A 19,229-nucleotide genomic window follows, 5' to 3' on the forward strand; every position below is an offset into this window, starting at 1 on the left:
GAGACCCGTCGAATGCATAAGTAGCTAATTAGGAAGTGAGCCTTTCTAGCTCTTTGAAGGGAATATCTTGAACAACTCTTAGCTGCAGCCTGCCAAAATCCACTCTAGCTGCTCTTTAGTAAAAGAAACATATGCCCGAGCCTTCCACACAACGGACATTTAGACCCAACCTGGACTGCCGGGGCTCGCCTTTTGTTGTGTGTTCTGTAGCAGGATCACCCGTTTCTTCTCCGGGCGCTGCCCCAGCTGTCGAGAGGCTGCCTGGGCTCGGCTCAGTGTGGAGGATTTGGATGGCAGCGGCAAGGTGCCCCTTGAGAACAGGGTGATGGGTGAGCCACGGACCCAACGGAAGATTGTCTCCTGGGGCCGGAGCAGGCGGGAGGGGTTGCTTCCTCAGAGACCTAGGAATGGTGCGCAGGGTCCAGGCTTGAGTTCTTCGTGGATGTGAAAGCAGAAGCAGACGTCAGCGGTTGAAACTTGATAAACAGCTTCTGAATCTGCCACAGTCTCCCCCCCAAACCCCAAAAAGTGCTGTTTCTGTAGATTTTGCGATTTATCCTCCTAGGTCTGTTTTAATTAAAACTGTGCATGCATACATACATTTAAGGTACGTTAAACCCAGCCTGTAAACATAAAGGGGCATGAGAGAAGGTGGAAGGGTATTCTAGAACTTAGAATTTTATGTGAATATTCTACACAATGTACAATAGATATACTTTGGTAAAGGGCAGGAACTTTGGCAGACTATATATTATATATATGTATATATTTTTTTCTCTTTGCTTTTTAGGGCCGTACCTGTGGCATATGGCGGTTCCCAGGCTAGGGGTCTAATCGGAGCTGTAGCCGCCGGCCTACCCCACAGCTCACAGCAACGCTGGATCCTTAACCCACTGAGCGAGGCCGGGGATCAAACCTGCATCTCCATGGATGCTAGTCGGGATTCATTTCCGCTGCACCATGACGGTAAGTCCCATTTTCTATTCTTTCATCGGAATGCCCCACACTTTGCAAGGAGGTTTTCTGCACATGCACACGTACGTATGCACGAACGAAGGGGGACAGGCTTCTTCTGGATGCCTAAGCTTAGTGCTGAAAAAAGCAAAGACGACATAAGGCAAAATACAAACATAGACTTTATTAAATGCTGCTCAATCCCCCAATGACGATCTCTCATTACAAAAGTTTTCCGCACGACTGCAAGAGATTGGAATGGTACTCTGATAACAAAATGTGAGAAATACTTGACCAAATAAAAACATACACGACCTCTCTCTAGTCAGCTTGTCCAGAACCCTACAGAGGAAGCCTACTGCGATTCCTGTCCATAAAGCCAGGCGGTGCCAAGGAGCGTGCCGCCTCACTGCCCGGAGGGACTGGAGGCGGGCAGGCTGTGTGGACTGGAAGGGCCCTGCCTTCAGCCTTTGGGAGGAAGAGGAGGAATGAGTGAGAGGCGGGCCAGCGTTCACCGCGCCGCCGCCACTGATCTGTGCTCGTCACTCCGGGAGTTGCCGGGGAAGGGGGGTGTTCACGAGGAGCTGGCGGAGGAGTCTGGTTTACTTTCCCAGCTTTTCTTCATAATTTGTGCTTTAAAGAGCCTGGAAATTGAAGGTTTTGCTCCAATTCCAGCGTACAGTAATCTCTAACAAAGGCAGGCTTAGGGCAGGTCACTGCCTCCATCCCGTGTCTGGGCGCGATGGAGGGAAGGTTGTCAGAGTTACGCCTCGGTTTTGTTTGAGGACATCTTTTTCCTAGGATGTAACTAAGGTCTGCAGCGACGTGAAAAGCACATTAGAAAAGGGAAAAAATATACAGAGCAGACTACTCTATGTGCAACACAACCCCAAACAGAATTCAAGTCATGATTCTCACCACGCCCATAATTAGTTCACTCATATCATAGATGATCAAGTTCATTCATTTCTGTGAAACTGCAGAAGTGACACAAATCAATGATTAGACAAAGGTTACAATATACTGTGGCTATAATATAGCCCAGGGCTATGTTTAGTCCATGTTTTTTTTTTTTCATTTACAGTTGCCAGAAAAAAAAAATTGGCTTTTTAATTATATTATACTGATGAGGTTTGTTTTCATAATTTTTACACATTTCAAAAAAGTGTACAAAACCGCCTATCCGGCAGAGGTGACAGGCTTTTTTTATTCATCGCTTGTATTGCTGAGGATACTGTGCATGTTGTAAGCACTGTTCTGCTTTTCTAGAGCTTTCTTTAGCTTTAGCTCCTCTAATTTTTTCCATAATTCTTCACGTTCCAATTCCTTCTTTTTCTCCCTGTAGATAAAGCAAAAATCTTGTAATTAGAAATGCACTTCTGAGCTGGAAGAAACATGCTGTTTGGCAGTTTGCTGGAGGACGGACTGTTCTCTCACATGTCCCTTCAATCCCCCTGCTACAGCATTTGAGGCCCGTCCCCCAGGGCACCTCCTTCTCCTACAGGAACCCACATCCGCGCACCTCCTGTACTGGCTGAGAGTCACCCCTCGCCTTCCCTGCCTGCATCTGATCACCACCACGGCCCTTGGGCTTCACGGTTAACTTCCGCAGGTAAGCCCCCTGCAGTGGCTGCAGCGGTCACGGCCACTCTTCTGCAGACAGATGGACGGGCTGGCCACGCGGTCAGGCCAGGGCCGTTTCCAGGGGGAATCGCATCCTTTGGCCCCACAGCTCTAGCTCTTTCCACTTGTGTCTTATTATCTCTTGTCTCTTACAAATCAAATGGAAACTTGAAAGTTTGAAAAGTCTGAATAATCTCTTTAGGGAAAAAAACTTAAAATATGTTGCTTCAACTACTTAATTTCAATTCGAAAGAAAACGTTTCTGAATAACTTGGCTCAAACTATTGTGAATGTCTATATGAACATGTGAAAAAACCTTGGGCTTACGGTTCTGCACTTAAATGTGTAAAAATGCTGATTTATGCAGATACTAAGATATCCACTGACTTGAAAATACCACCTTGGTAAAATGGGCAGCTTAAAAACTATCACACTATTGTGCATGGAACAGGTGACGAGTAAGCTCACTATGAAAGCCCATGTGGACTAAAGTGATTCTCGTAAATGCACAAGTCAGATTGTGCACAACAGTATTTAAAATGTGGCATAAACTGTATTTCACAATGCAGATGCTACGGACTGATGACGTCTAAGGCTCAGAATGAAACAAGAAGAAAAAATTAGAATGTAACTGTGAGGCGTTTCCCTGAATATGTATGACTTGGAAGTGTTTATTAGGGACATTCAGATTGTAATACTTGTCACTGGCTTCTTAAACACTGGACTAAATTACCGTCAACTGATCCAAAATACACAGATAACTCTGTCATTAAAAATGTCAAATACCTTTGTCTTTCAGCCTTGTATGAGCTCGTAAGGTCATCGAAAAGCTTGCCGTTCATCTCCATGAGGGTTTTCAGCACGTTGTACACCAGCGCTACAATGGTCCTAGAGTGGAAACGAGCCAGTGCTGGGTTATTGCCGCTACTACTCGACGGGAGATACAACACTGTCATCTTGGAAATGGGTTAGATGCTGGCTGACTCAGTCTACCTTAGAAATGATAAAGTTGGAGTTCCTGTCGTGGCGCAGTGGTTAATGAATCCGACTAGGAACCATGAGGTTGCGGGTTCGATCCCTGCCCTTGCTCAGTGGGTTGGCAATCCGGTGTTGCCGTGAGCTGTGGTGTAGGTCGCAGATGCGGCTCAGACAGATCCCGCGTTGCTGTGGCTCTGGCGTAGGCCGGTGGCTACAGCTCCGATTCAACCCCTAGCCTGGGAACCTCCATATGCCTCGGGAGCGGCCCAAGAAATGGCAAAAAGACAAAAAAAAAGAAAGAAAAAGAAATGATAAAGTTCAAGAAGTTTAGAAATTTGCTCAAGGCCACACAGCCAGTGGTGGTAGAGGTGGTCTGTCTGATTCCAAAACTCATGGCCTTCCCCCTGTATCGTGCTTAGATGAAATCCTAAAAATGTTGTGGTCAGCTTCCCGTACGCTCTAGAGTCTACTGTCACGAACCAGAGTAACAGCATCAAGAGAAGTTGAGAAAGATCCAATCACCGTAACTTGTAAGAAGAAAGTAGAAAACAGGATAAGGGAGTTGAGAACATATGCGAAATCTAAACATTACGATGTGACTTTCATGTACAGTTTTCTTTTTAGGGCCGCACCGGCGGCATATGGAGGTTCCAGGCTAAGGGTCCAACTGGAGCTGCAGCTGCTGGCCTACACCACAGCCACAGGAACGCCAGATCGTTAGCCCACTGGGTGAGGCCAGGGATTGAACCCGTGCCTCATGGATGCTAGTCGGGTTTGTTAACCGATTTGCCACGATGGGAACTCCCGGATGTGACTTTAACCACTGAAGCTCCCCCGAGCCAGGCCAGCTCTGGGGGCGAGACCAGATCCTGGTGGCCTGCAGTCTGCCAGCGCTCTGCAGATGGTGGGTTAGTTTCCCCAACAGTGTTTAACCACACACTAGGGCAGCATGCCACACCAGACAGTCCCCACCCTAGATCTGTAATTCTCAACTGAAAGGAAGAATACATAGACACATATTTATAGCTCCACAAAACTATGTATAAAGTATAGAACAGAATAAAGCTATGTAGTGTTAACCTTGGAATCGATTCCAGGTGATTTCAAGGATGAGCTATGAGATCAAGTGACAAAAAGGCTAAACAAACAAAACCACAAGAGTAACAATCAACAAAAAAAGACACTTACGGATTCCAGTGTTCTTTGGAGATTTTATACAAACTGCCAAACATAATTGGCAGAATTTTATCAATGTTCTCCTCAATCAAACTAAGAATATATTCATTATTCCAGAAGTACAGTGCCCTTTCTGCAACCTGAAAAAGACATTTAGATGTGTCAAAACGAAAAACGTAATAGTACAAGATAAACATGGCTTTTCTGAAAACGTCATACCTGAAAATGAGAACTGGATACACACTTGGATATCTGCTTAAAAAGGGGCTCTTCAATTTTTTTGAATTGTGTTGGTTCAATGACATCTAAGATTTCTTCAATTTCTCCTAAAAACATCACCTGGGTTAAAAAAAATTTTTTTAAGAAACATAGTATGACAAATTATATGATGTTAGTATAGAAAACACAGAAATGAATAGGTTAATCTACAAATTAACAGTGGATGAAAAAAACAGTACGTGCAGTTTACGATAATGTCGAGCTAGTCTCTCTGATCCCCGTGACACCCCCACTTGGTAGCAGTGACGGTACACCCAGCCCAAAGAAGCACGGTTGTAACTCGAGATTGAAAAGTCCTAATAAATGCAGTTTTTGTTAAACAAGGCCCACCTCTTTCTGACTGCATGTTTTTGGCCAAAATTTCAGCAATCCTCTGATCACCTGCAAAAAAGGGAAAAGTTTAGCATGAATTAAGCAATGAAGCTGGTTAGTCCCAAGAAATTTTAAATAACTGTGATAACCTCAATGTTGATTAATATCTATGTACATCTCCTTCCCTTTACTCTGGCTCAGCTTTAGACTTTCACCAATTCCAACAGATAATTATTGAGAGTCTTTGTATCAGATGCTGTTCCAGATGCTAGGAGCCTGCTGATAACAGGACAGAGGAGGGCCCTGATTTTCATGAAGCAGGAAGACCAACATAAATTATCAATTAAGCTTACAAATAAAATAATTTTTTTGTCTTTTTTTGTTGTTGTTTTTGCTATTTCTTGGGCCGCTCCCGCGGCATATGGAGGTTCCCAGGCTAGGGGTTGAATCGGAGCTGTAGCCACCGGCCTACGCCAGAGCCACAGCAACGTGGGATCCGAGCCGCGTCTGCAACCTACACCACAGCTCACGGCAACGCCGGATGGTTAACCCACTGAGCAAGGGCAGGGACCGAACCCGCAACCTCATGGTTCCTAGTCGGATTCGTTAACCACTGCGCCACGACGGGAACTCCCACAAATAAAATAATTTTAATAGTAAGTGCTACTTTCCTACTAAGAAAATAAGGGAAAATATGAGATAATGACTTGGTGGGGTTGGGGGAAGGTTATTTTAGAAATTAAGGAACAGATGATTCCTGTTACTTCAACCATGATGAAGCACTCAAGCCAGAGGTTCTCTATTTCATGGCTAGCACAATCTTGATAACCCAAACACAAGAAAACAAGGGATCATGAATTTAAGTAAACATAGTTACAAAATTTGTATTACACAGAATACAACAGTATATTAACAGAACATTAACTACCTGCCCAATAACTAATTCCTGAAATTCTAGGATGTTTCAACTCATTACAGTTATAGGTTAAAAGGGAGGAGAAAAATTCTATGATCAGAGTTGCCACCGTGCTTCAGTGGGAACAAATATGACTAGTGCCCATGAGGATGAGGGTCGTTCAATCCCTGGTCCTGCTCAGTGGGTTATGGATCCGGCGTTGCCGTGAGTTCTGGTGTAGGTCGCTGACGTGGCTTGGAGCCAGTGTTGCTATGGCTACGGCTATGACTAGGCCAGCAGCTACAGCTCTAATTTGACCCCAGCATGGGAATTTCCATATGCCGTGGGTGCAGCCCCCCCCCAAAAAAAAAGAAAAAAGAAAAGAAAAACCGAACTATATGATCATTGCAAAAGATTTCGCACAGTTATTTGATTTTTTTTTTTTTGTCTTTTTCACATTTCTTGGGCCGCTCCTGTGGCATATGGAGGCTCCCAGGCTAGGGGTCTAATCAGAGCTGTAGCCACCGGCCTACGCCAGAGCCACAGCAACGTGGGATCCGAGCCGCGTCTGCAACCTACACCACAGCTCACGGCAATGCCGGATCGTTAACCCACTGAGCAAGGCCAGGGATTGAACCCACAACCTCATGGTTCCTAGTCAGATTCGTTAACCACTGCGCCATGACGGGAACTCCAGTTATTTTTTTGATTAACTATATATTCTGATAAAAGTTTAGTAAGCCAGAGCTAAGAATTTATCAGAAACTATCAGCAATCAACTTATATAAATTGATTTCTTGGAAACAGGCAGTAAAACCAACTGGACCTGCTGCTTTTGTGCAAATAAATCTTTGACAGCCTTTTAGGTAATTTTAGTTATTGGTCTTGTCCAGTACTGAAGAACACTCATCCAGATTAAAATTGGGAAGAACACTATTCTGGAGTCAGTCCAGTAAGATGAAAAGGATCTGATGAAAAATGTTGGAAAGGAATACCAGAATTATCCTTATTTGTCTAAGGTTATAATTATATACCCCCTAAATATTAAAAAACTAAAAAATACTAAAATGAGTATGAAAATTCAATATGTGGCCATATAAAAGACAAGTATAGGAAAAATTTCTTTTGAGGCAAAGTATCAGTAATAATTATGAAAATAAGATACCTTTCATAACAAAAAAACTAATGCAGATAATACAATTAGTAAGAAATGTTTACAATTTATATGAAAAAAAATATAAAAATTCCCTGAATATCATGAAAGACTAAAAATAGATGAGATGAACCAGTATTGTACATATATTTCCTCCAATACTAAATCTATACAAGTAATACAATTTCAGTCAAATACCAACTGAGTTATTTTATGAAACTATAAACAGGTATTTCAAAATCCATAAATGTTAAGTAAACAGCCAAAATTTTTTTTAGGGGGAGGAGGATAAAATTAATGGAATGGAACCTGTACTACTGAGATCAGTAATTAAAACAATATGATAGCAGCATGGAAAGTGACAGAAAAGATATATAACAGGAGTATCCAGACAGACAGAAATACATATGAGGTTTAATATATGACAAAGGTGGCATTTCAGTTCCATGAGAAACAGCTGAATTGGTGGGTACTTGAACTGGTGGCTCATTGGTTGGAAGGAAAAAAGTGTAGTTCCTCTGGCAGGCAGACTTCTGAAATGATCTCCTATGATCCTTACTTCCTGAATTCACACTCTTGTGTAGTCAAGCCCTCCCCTTAAGTGTGGACTGGTCTAGTGACTTGCTTCTAACAATCAGACTGTGGCGAAAGGGACAGAATGTCACTTCTATGACAAAGTGACAAAACACTGTGACTTCCATCTTAGCAGTAGACGCTCTAGGGCTTTCTTGTCTTGCAAGCTGCTATGTTGGAGGCCCAAGTAATAAGGAATTGATGGTGGCCTCAGGCTAACAGCCAGCTAGGAGTCCTGAAGAACCGAATTCTACCACCAACAATCATGTGAACCCAGAAGCAGGTCCTTTCTCATCTGAGCCTTATATGCAAGTCCATTCCCTTGCCGATGCCTTGACTTTATCCTTGTGAGAGACCCTGAGGCAAAGGACCCAGCTAAGCCATGCCTGGATTCCTGATTCACAGAAACTGTGAGATAATAAACGGTTGTTGTTTTAAGCAACTCAATTTTGTGATAATTTTGTTATGCCAGCAACAGAAAAATAATACAGTTCCATACTTCTGTCATACTGAAAAATTTCAATTTCAAATGGTGTAGTGGGTTGAATGCTGGCCCCCAAACAGATATGTCCATGTCCTAATCTCTGAAATCTATGAATGTGACTTATTTGGAAAATGGGTCTTCCAGATAAAATTAAGGATCTCAAGATGAAATCATCCTGGGTTATGTGGATGGGCCCTAAATCCAATGACAAGTATGCTTGTAAGAGAATACAGAGGAAAGACAGAAGGGGCAGCAACATGAGATTGCAGTGATGCAGCCACAAGCCCAGAACACCCTGAGACACCAGAAACTGGAAGAGGCAAGGAATGGTATCTCCCCTAGAGCATCTGGAGGGAGTGCAGTCCTGCCCACCTTGATTCTGGACTTCTGACCTTCAGAACTCTGAGAGAATAAATTTGTTATTTTAAGCCACCAAGGTAATTTGCCACGGCAGCTCTAGGAAACTATTATAGATGGAATAAAGTTTTTACACATAAAAACTAAATCTGTAAAGTAACTAGAGTATAACTAGAATTAGTTTTATAATCTCAAAGGTTAGAAGGATTTTACTTAGCATAACAAGACCAGAAGCCTTAATGATGAACAGATTCCCCCTACATAATTTTTTTTTTAGTTCTTTAAAAAGGCAAAGATTAAAAACAGTATATTCAAAGTGAAAAGAAAAACTCCAAATGAACACAAAAAATTTGTAAAATATAATAGGAAAAGCCTTAAAAAGTAGGCAAAGGACACGTAAATATAAATGACCAATAACCATGCAGAAGGATGGCTATAATAATTTTTAAAAGGCAATTAAAATAATATTTCATACCTATTAGACTAGCAAAAAATTAAAACAACATTCAGCCCTGGCTGATAAGCGGAAACAGGCACCTTCACACTCTGGACTGGAATACAGAATTGTTCAAACTTTTTGAAAGGCAACTTAGAATATATTAAAATTTTCATGGATTCTTTGACCCAGCAACATGGTTTTAATTTCAGTAGTTTAGTTTTTTAAAAATTTCATATACAGTACAATTTTTTTTTCCTTTTTTTGAGTATAGTTCTGACGTTTTTTGAAAACACAGTTTTTTGTTTTTTGGTTTTTTTTGGTAACCAATGTCACAGAAAGGAGCCAGAATAATTTCAACATCCTAAAACATCCCCACGCCCAACAACATATTTATAACAATGAAAACTCCAATAACACAGTGTTTACTAATTAAGGATTGCTTAAATATGTTACTGTAATTCATATAATGGAATTTGATGCTACCAGAGAAAAAAAATGAAGCAAATTAATATGAAAGGATAGTCACATTATATTGAAAGATGAAAAAACCTGGTCAGCACTGTCCTGCTGTTTAATCTATACATAAATATACATATAGAAAAACAATTCTAGAAATGTATCCACCAATTTATATGGTTATCTCTAGGGGACTAGATTTCAAGTAACTTCCCCCACCTTATGCTCTATGGTTTTGTCTAGTGTGAACCAAATTAACACACATTATTTTCATAAATGGAAGTAACAAAGTCATTTCCATTTTGGAAAATAAAATAGTTTCAATACAAGATATGGGAACATAAAGAATGTAACAAACTAGCCAAGGCTCTGACTAGTTTATACTCAAAGGAGTTATGACATGAATGCCAGGCTTATAGAAAATGACTAATAGGGCTCGAACCCAAGGACTTGGGTGCTGGAACGGCCTATAGGAGAAAGTGTAGGATCTCTGTATCTACAGATCTTTATCAACTGAAAAATACTTTCCTTTGTCAACTTGGACATTTTACCTTCTCATCCTGTTTCTATTTCCACTGACCCAACTCACCTAACCCAAATGCCCTCATCCCTCTCCCTAACGTTTTACTCTTTAAAAAGAAATCACCTATCTCCCCAATCCACTCATTAATTTAACTTACACATATTTAAATTATATCTGTTTATTACTTACCAAGCATGAACCATGACTTATTATATTATGGGTTTTCTTTGTCTCAATTCTAATGAGAGTTATCATGGATTTGTATTAAGATTTAATCCACCTTAGAGGTTTATGTGGTTTGATGTAAATACTGGGCTTCTAATTCTCCTGATTTGTCTTTAAAAACTGTTTTTAGCTGTTTCCAGAAAGAATTGCAAGTGTAAAGAGTCTAAAACTCTAAATATCAGAGAGTGGAAGAGTAACTTTCATTCCTTTACAAAGACAAAGCTCAAGTCAGGAGTTCCCACTGTGGCTCAGTGGTAATGAACCCGACTAGTATCCATGAGGATGCGGGTTCAATCCCTGGCCTTGCTCAGTGGGTTGAGGATCTGGTGTTGCCATGAGCTGGTAAGCAGACGCGGCTTATCTCTGGCATTGCTGTAGCTGTGGTACAGGCTGGCAGCTGCAGCTCTGATTTGACCCCTAGCCCGGGAATTTCCATATGCTGTGGGGTGTGGCCCCAAGTACATATACTTTTTTCCGAGCACCCCAGCCTCAGAAAGTTCTAACATAAAGAAAATATTATAATTTAAATCCCTTAAACCCTCTGCTATTCTTTAAGAACTCTTAAATATTTAGATCTAGGATATCTAGAAAACTCTCAAACTACTTATTTCACCAAGGTTAAAATGTTATTTTCTATGCTTTTACTCTTTTCTGTCTTTCCCTAAACTTACCTTCTGTTTCTTGAACCTTCAATTTTCATGATAACATTTTTATTCTCTCCTAAATCTTTGTTATTGACAAACAGTAAAATTCAAAGACTGAATTGCTATGCTGAAAAAGTAAAGTCTATTATTCTAAGATTGTATCTTTTTTTATAATGATTATTTTTTCCATTATAGTTGGTTTACAGCGTTCTGTCAATTTTCTACTGTACGGCACGGTGACCCAGTCACACATACACATTCTTTTTCTCACATTATCCTCCATCATGCTTCCCTGCAAGTGACTAGACATAGTTCCCAGTGCTATGCAGCAAGATCTCATTGCTTATCCATTCCAAATGCAATAGTTTGCATCTATTAACCCCAGATTCCCAGTCCATCCCACTTCCTTCCCCTTGGCAACCACAAATTTAAGATATATCTTAATCACCAAAGGCAAGGAAATGTTTTTAATCCCTATCATGTGGATTACTCTTAATAAGAGGGGAAAATCTTACTTCTAAAGACAAAACAAAACTCAAGGGAATAGTTTGGGGACCCTTACAGTATATTTTAATTTTAAAAGATTAAAAAGGCTATCACTGAAGATACTATGTATATAAAATTTCGCTGTAGTCTTTTGATCCTGTTATCATACATCATAACTACTGTATTTCAATATTAATCTATATTTAAGTTATTCAAGGCATACCTCATAACTCATGAGAACTCACTGTCCCAACCTCACTTTTTAAAATACAGATTTCAAATGTCACTTTGCTTCTTCTAAATAATTTTATAGTTTAAGAAATATTACTACTACTTATTGATAACTCTATGAGGATAGAAAGAGGGTTAAAGTGGAATGCTACAATGTAGACCAAAAACATAAAAATAAGTCCAACACTTACTGGTTCTGTTAGTGTTGTATCTTTCTCCAGGAACTGTACAACACAGTAGGCTAGCTAAAATGCAAGGGACAGTTTACAAATATTACTGAGTGAAATAATATTTAGTAATGCAGGATTTTTATATTTAGCTAACAAAAACATTCTCATTTTGACAAACTTTATCACAATACATAAAAATGAATATACTCGTCACTGTCTAAGCAGCTTCTACTTCAAAAAACATGTCCTTTTTCAGTAGTAACTACTGAACTTTAAGTTAACTGAAATATTAGAGAAATGTAGTTGGGCATATCAATCTTCTTCTATCATTTAGGTGACAGAGCACTTCTCTGGGGAATTAAAAGTAACTGTCTTTATCTCACAAATCAGCAATTTTACTATAGCCCACTAAATAAATAAATTAAAAAACAGATAAAGTGGACTGACCTAAGACTGGAGTTAACATTTTAGTTTTCCAGTATGTTGCTAACATGTATGCCTATGCTGATATATTATTCTCTGAGTATTAACAGAGGAAACTAAAGCATTCTCTAACTAGGTCACCACGGCTAGATGGAACATTCTGCAGGTGTGTGGGATTCATTCAAAGTCACACAGATAACTAGGTCAAGGCCTGGACTAGAAGAGAACGTGACCCTTCCTACATCTACACTTAAGAGTGCACTGAGCTTATTTAAGAATACTGAATCTCTCAATGCTTTAAAAGTATGATACAGTAAAAATTTGCTTTGGGCAACTTACAAAGCAAACTGCTTAATTATACTTAAAACTGCCACCTTGATATTTCTCAATTTTTCTGCCTTTATATCAGTCTTTGTAGCAATAGTCATTCCCACCTGAAATTTTTCTGAAACTTACCTGAGCATGAAACAAAGCTAATCCTTTCGCAGTATGCATAGGAATAAGAACCTTCATTAGAAATTGTTTATGTTCTGCTTTCAGTGGCAATGCAAAGCCATTGATAATACTGGAGGGAAAAAAAGGCAGGGGAAGGGTTAAGTAGTTACTACTTTATTTCTAAAAGTTATTACAACCATGAGTACATAAGGAATTGCTCTGCTTCCGTCCTGGCGTTGAATGGCTTCCTCATCTGCAAACTACTTTAGACAGACTATCGCTGTGAAGTCTGTTCCTTTAAGTCATCCGCTGTCCCTATGAAAGTTTCCCAAAAGAAAACAGGAATGCCGATTTAACGTCCCAGTTCTTCTCCAAAGCACAGGGGAGTCAATACGCAATACTGTTAGAATTTTCAGTATTTTCCGAAGTAAATGGGGAGCTTCTCTTCACTTATTGAGAGATCTGAAATTAAGACTCAGTTCTCTCCATAACCATTCCCTAAATATTAACAGAGGGTCTAAACTTCTCTCGAGTTAATACTGCTACGTGGTGAATAAGAAAGGTGGAATGTTCACATCAACTAAAAATCACAGGGTACAGATTCTTCTAAAAAGAGCAGATTGATTTAGGAATGGTCTAGCAACATCTGAACAAGAATTACTGTAACTTCGTCAAAGGTTCACCATAGCTGATTTCATCTCTTCCAATCAGATTCTGTAAGTTTCTGAGGGCAGTCTGGCAAAATCAGGCATAAAATATGCCACAGCTTCAAAAGCAGGAAGAAGCCTCCTCTGAACCAGATGTCTTACATGGCAGTACTTTAATATGCTGACCATCTAAAAAGCTATAATAAGAATTCAGTTGAGAAACTATGTCTTATGCTCTATATTTAAACTCCAAAATACAAAATCATTTCTCTAATCCCAGCTAATATTTTAATACATAAAACATTCAAAGTTATTTAATTCTTAAAAAGATCAAAAAACTGACCTACCTTCCTAATATTTCAAGGAGCTCAGCAACACCATTGAAATGCTCTGTTTCATATATAAACCTGAGTGGAAAATAAAGACAGATGAAATGAAAAAATCAAACATCAGAAAACTAAACTGAGAGTAAGTGGCAGAAAGGTATAAAGAGATCAGCCAAAGGGCGAACATAAATGTACAAGCACACGTTAGGAACTCTCTGTGAGCTTTTTGCCTCCAATCAGTTACTTCTTAGCTATCTTATAAACGAATGTCTATTTCCTATTAAATCACATATACTTTTGCTAAAACTTGCCATATATTAAGATAACAATTAATTCCATCTGGAATAGTTTATTTTACTTTAAAGTTTCTATGAAAGATGGATTTTTCTCAAAGAAATACTTCTCAAAATAGGAAACCTCTACTCATATGAAACTCTAAGAGAAAAAAGGACTCAAAAAGTAACAAAGCCGCTTTTATTTAGAATTTCTCTAAGCCTAAACTACATAGGCTGCCTAGCTTTAGAAAGATTAGGGTTGCCTTTAAAGTAGGGAGTCATAAACTCAAATGACTACCGGACAGGCAGGGAAGAGACGATAAATGACGGACGTGGACCCCGGGGAGATGACAGAGAATTGGGGAAAGCTGCTCGCTCTAGAGGAGGCAGCTACTACTCATCTCTGACTGTTACAATGGGAAAATGCCAAGTCTAATTTTGCCGGATCTTCAATAAAAACAAACCAAACCAAACCTGAAATGTGGGTATTAAAAAGCAAAATCCCCTCATCGGCAGCAACTACTTAATGAATTATCATTTATAAAGTAGTCAAAGACAGGCCCCATATAAATTAAATTAGCTTTGTCAAAAAAGCCAATGAAAGTACTTGCAAGAGCTATTGATTTAAGTAGTATTTACATTCAAAATTTTTAAGCAATTGCTCAAATAGATGACTAGACAAATTCTCCTCTCAATACATTTTAAACATGATTAACACTGGTATTATCTATTACAAACTTTCTTCACCACTACTATCCACTTAGATAAGAAGTAGGTTGTTACACATTTCTAAAAAGTTATGTGCAGAAAAACGGCTAAAATGACATGCAGAAAAATGGCTAAAAATGACAAATTCTACTAAGTTTATAAATTTCAGTATTAAAAATTAAACTAAAGCAGCCGGAATAAAGGGAAATATGGGGGGAGTGCTATATATGAATACACAACCAATTTACCTGAGAAAAATGTTGTTAATTTGTTTTCTGATGAATGCTCTTAATCCAAGAAATTTCCCATAAATTCGATGCAGAACAGTCTTCAGGAAGTCACGTTCTCTGGGATCTTCACTATCAAAAAGCTCCAGGAGCTTTAAAAAAAATCTGAGAAATTACTTTTAAAAAATAATCAAGCTAAAACTTCACTCTATTCTAATTTTGATTTTAAGATAACACACAAAATCTTTTAAAAATTTTAAAAGATTCTGCTTAATCAGTTTGATTTTATCCTTGTTAAATAATGAAGCTAAAGAAAAGTTTAGTATTTTTTTTACTTCATTTTGAAAAACAACACACAATAAATAATACAAACATTTCAAAATGTGGAGTTTTGGAGTTCCCGTCGTGGCACAGTGGTTAACGACTAGGAACCATGAGGTTGCGGGTTCGGTCCCTGCCCTTGCTCAGTGGGTTAATCATCCGGTGTTGCCGTGAGCTGTGGTGTAGGTTGCAGACGTGGCTCGGATCCCGCGTTGCTGTGGCTCTGGCCTAGGCCGGTGGCTACAGCTCCGATTCGACCCCTAGCCTGGGAACCTCCATATGCCGCGAGAGTGGCCCAAGAAATGGCAAAAAGAAAAAAAAAAATCAAAATGTGGAGTTTTTTGGGTTTTTTTGTTTTTTTTTTTTGTTTTTTTTTTTGCCTTGCTACTCAATTTTAAATGCTGTCCTAGGAGTTCCCGTCGTGGCACAGTGGTTAATGAATCCGACTAGGAACCATGAGGTTGCGGGTTCGGTCCCTGCCCTTGCTCAGTGGGTGAACGATCCGGCGTTGCCGTGAGCTGTGGTGTAGGTTGCAGACGCGGCTCGGATCCTGCGTTGCTGTGGCTCTGGCTGTGGCTCTGGCGTAGGCTGGTGGTTACAGCTCCGATTCAACCCCTAGCCTGGGAACCTCCATATGCCGCGGGAGCGGCCCAAGAAATAGCAACAACAACAACAACAACAGACAAAAAAAAAAAAAAAAAAAAATGCTGTCCTACTCTTGACTATTAAACATGGCTCATAATTACTTTAAAATTACTTTTAAAATTAAAATTTGAAATTTAAGAGATTTCTGATATGTCAAAATTACATATAAAATCCTAAGCTTATAGACTGCAAATTGTTAAATAAATGAAGTTTAAAAAATATGCACTCACGAATGTGTATTTCTAGTTTACCAGGAAAATTTATACAAACTTTCTTTTCTTATGATTTTACACTAAATATTCCAGCAGTCACAATGCCAACAGCTCAAAAATTAACATTTAGTAGGCAAAATATTGGTAGATACATGTTAATACAGTGAAAATCATTCATGAAATAACATTGAAACAAAAGATGAGACTACAGATTTCTATTTAAAAGTCAGTTCCGGAGTTCCCGTCATGGCTCAACATTTAATGAACCTGACTAGTATCCATGAGGATGCGGGTTTAATCCCTAGCCTCACACGGTGGGTCAGGCATCTGGCGTTGCTGTGAACTGTGGTGTAGTCTGCAGATGTGGCTTGGATCCTGCATTGCTGTGGCTGTGGTATGGCAGCGGCAGTTCTGTTTCGACCCCTAGCCTGGCAACTTCCATATGCTGAGAGTAACACCCTTAAAAAAAAAAAAGGCATATAAGGACAGTGCCTGGCACATAAAAAGCACTCAATAATCCCTCTCTTCCTCCTCCTGAAATCCCACGATTTGAACATAACCTGGAATCATGCACTTGATTACTTCTCTTCAAATAATGAATGTCTAAATTTATACTTTAGATTTTTCTCCTGTACTTCTAAGTCTTAAAACTTACCACCTAATCAAATAATTAAAAAATACAAAAGCCGAGAATTCCCATAGTACTATATATTAAAGCAACACATTAAGAATACCTCACAGAAGTGAGCTGTGAAAGCAGTGACTTAAACTTCTAGAAACACATTACTGGGCCATGACTTCTCAGATAATTCAGACATTTAGAGCAGAAGGTAGAAAAGGGTCCCAACCTACCAGTGTTCTTGTTTCCCCTACTTCTTCCCCTTGCTGAGTAATCCAACAGCCAAAAGACCTAAAGCTCTACAGTGAGGAAGCTCTAAAGCAGCTGCTCCACTCAATCTGCTATTATCTTAAATACACTTTAATATGGCATCATCAGAGTTCCTTCATATACTCTATTCCTTTTGGAGCACACAAGAGCTACAGAAGGAAATAATTATGCATTCATTTGCAATGACCAAAATAACTATTTAATCTGACTGATTTTTACTTGCTAGTGAAATGAAATTAACATTTTACTGTTGACACACACCTAATATTTCTTCATAATTGGGGAAGAGCTATTTGAATCGTTGAAAGACATATTCTTGACAATGTTCTTTGTTTATCAATACTTTATAGCAACTAGTCAAAATACCTTATATGAGATCAGGGGTAATGACAACAATTGACTAAAAATGAACTCCAAATATGTGGAACTCATGTTCACATCATCTTCCTCACAGGGGACACAAACTGGTGGGAAGACAGTAGCAAAGGCCCTTGTAATACCTTTAAACCTGGCCTCAGCACTTCATTACCTCCCCTCTGCCCATCTTCTACCTTTCTTTAAGTGCTGATTACTCTAGGAGTTCCTGCTATGGCTCAGTGGTAAGGAACCCGACTAGTATCCACGAGGTTGCAGTTTGATCCCTGGCCTTGCTCAGTGGGTTAAAGATCTGGTGTTGCTATGAGCTGTGGTGTAGGTCACAGATGCAGCTCGGATCTGTGTTAGGTTACAGATCGGCTCGGATCTGGAGTTGCTGTGGCTGTGGTGTGGGCCAGCAGCTGCAACTCCAATTTGACCCCCAGCCTGGGAACTTCCACATGCTGCAGGTGCAACCTTAAAAAGAAGAAGAAGAAGAAGAAAAGCTAATTCCTCTAGAAAATGACAGTATCAAATTCCTAATGAGACCTTACTTACCGTTAAGTATTCCAAAGGAGAAAATGGACACAAAGGCTTGGCCTACTTCACAACTTGTCTAGGGCCAGCAAATTCCACATAGTTAAAAAAACACCTTTAGAAGTTCCCATTGTGGCTCAGCGAATTAAGGACCAAACATAGTGTTTGTGAGGATGTAGGTTTCATCCCTGGCCTCACTCGGCAGGTTAAAGATCCAGCATTGCAGCAAGCTGCGACAAATGCTGCAGCTATGGCTTGTATCTGGTACTGCCATGGCTGTGGCGAAGGCCTCAGCTACAGCTCTGATTCAACCCTTAGCCCAGGAACTTTCATATGCTGCAGGTGTGACCATAAAAAGAAGGAAAAAAATGGCCTTTACATTGTTGAAAAGATTTTTAAATAAATATTAAAATGAACATCATCTGAGAAATTAATTTTGAGTATTTAGGTTCACCAAAAACCCTAATAAACAAAGCTAATAAATGATTTATAAAAAGAAAGAAGGTATCACATATGTTTAACTTTATCTCCCTTTCTTCTTAAAGATCTGTGGTTTAGGAACTGGGCGGCGAGAATACCTAAGGTGCGGTGGGGGCGGGGTAGGGGGGGAGCATAAACCCCAAACTTCTAGCAAAGGTTCCATTTCTATTTTCCCCTCTCTGTCATTTCAAAGTCACAATGCTTACAACACATGTCTAGTTCAAAGACTTTAAATTTTTAAAAAGGTTTGCCCTTGGACTGCATGGTTATACCACATTTTCTCAGATATTCCAGAAAGGCTTGCTTTTTCTGATCTTCATAAAACAAGTATGAGAATTTAGGACTGGACAGGATAATCTGACTGACTTTAATAGAAGCTACCTTTGATTAAAAATACTCTTTACACTCAAAGCTACTTTACTTTTACTCTGATTGTCTGGCAAGAATATTAAGTGCTTTTAAATTGAAATCATTCACGTTTTGAAAGACTATTTTAATCACAAATTAATAAATCATTGCTAAGATGAATATAAGAAAATTTAAGACATAAGAATTCTTTACCTGTTGTACAAATTTCTGATCAATGTATCGCTTGGCAATGCTAGGCTGGAAATCAGGGCTCTCCAAAAATCTTAAGAAGAATTCATACACCAACTATAAGAGAAAATAAAAGCCTATAAAATCTTACTCTAAGTCACTTCATACCCAAACCACATCTCCCTTACCAACTTAATAAGGAGATTTCAGATCTCACTAAAAATGAGATGAGGAGTTCCTGCTGTGGCTCAGTGG

At 39.4% G+C, this 19,229-nt stretch overlaps 1 protein-coding gene across 1 annotated transcript in view; it reads right to left on the reverse strand.

Moving 5' to 3' along the window:
- Nucleotides 1-1,113: 1,113 nt before the first annotated feature.
- The window catches only part of PPP2R5A (protein phosphatase 2 regulatory subunit B'alpha), a 74,947-nt gene continuing 56,831 nt past the window's right edge, over nt 1,114-19,229 (reverse strand). Inside the window, exons 4-13 of the mRNA XM_047754283.1 lie at nt 18,999-19,091; nt 15,021-15,151; nt 13,811-13,870; nt 12,838-12,946; nt 11,980-12,033; nt 5,341-5,391; nt 4,951-5,070; nt 4,744-4,871; nt 3,364-3,465; nt 1,114-2,293 (exon numbers count right to left, since the gene is read on the reverse strand). Of these exons, the coding sequence (XP_047610239.1) occupies nt 2,161-2,293; nt 3,364-3,465; nt 4,744-4,871; nt 4,951-5,070; nt 5,341-5,391; nt 11,980-12,033; nt 12,838-12,946; nt 13,811-13,870; nt 15,021-15,151; nt 18,999-19,091 (981 nt within the window). The 3' untranslated portion in view covers nt 1,114-2,160. The remainder of the gene's footprint in view (nt 2,294-3,363; nt 3,466-4,743; nt 4,872-4,950; nt 5,071-5,340; nt 5,392-11,979; nt 12,034-12,837; nt 12,947-13,810; nt 13,871-15,020; nt 15,152-18,998; nt 19,092-19,229) is intronic.

The sequence above is a fragment of the Phacochoerus africanus genome, chromosome 11 (genome assembly GCF_016906955.1).
Source record: "Phacochoerus africanus isolate WHEZ1 chromosome 11, ROS_Pafr_v1, whole genome shotgun sequence".
In the NCBI taxonomy this organism is placed as follows: domain Eukaryota; kingdom Metazoa; phylum Chordata; class Mammalia; order Artiodactyla; family Suidae; genus Phacochoerus; species Phacochoerus africanus.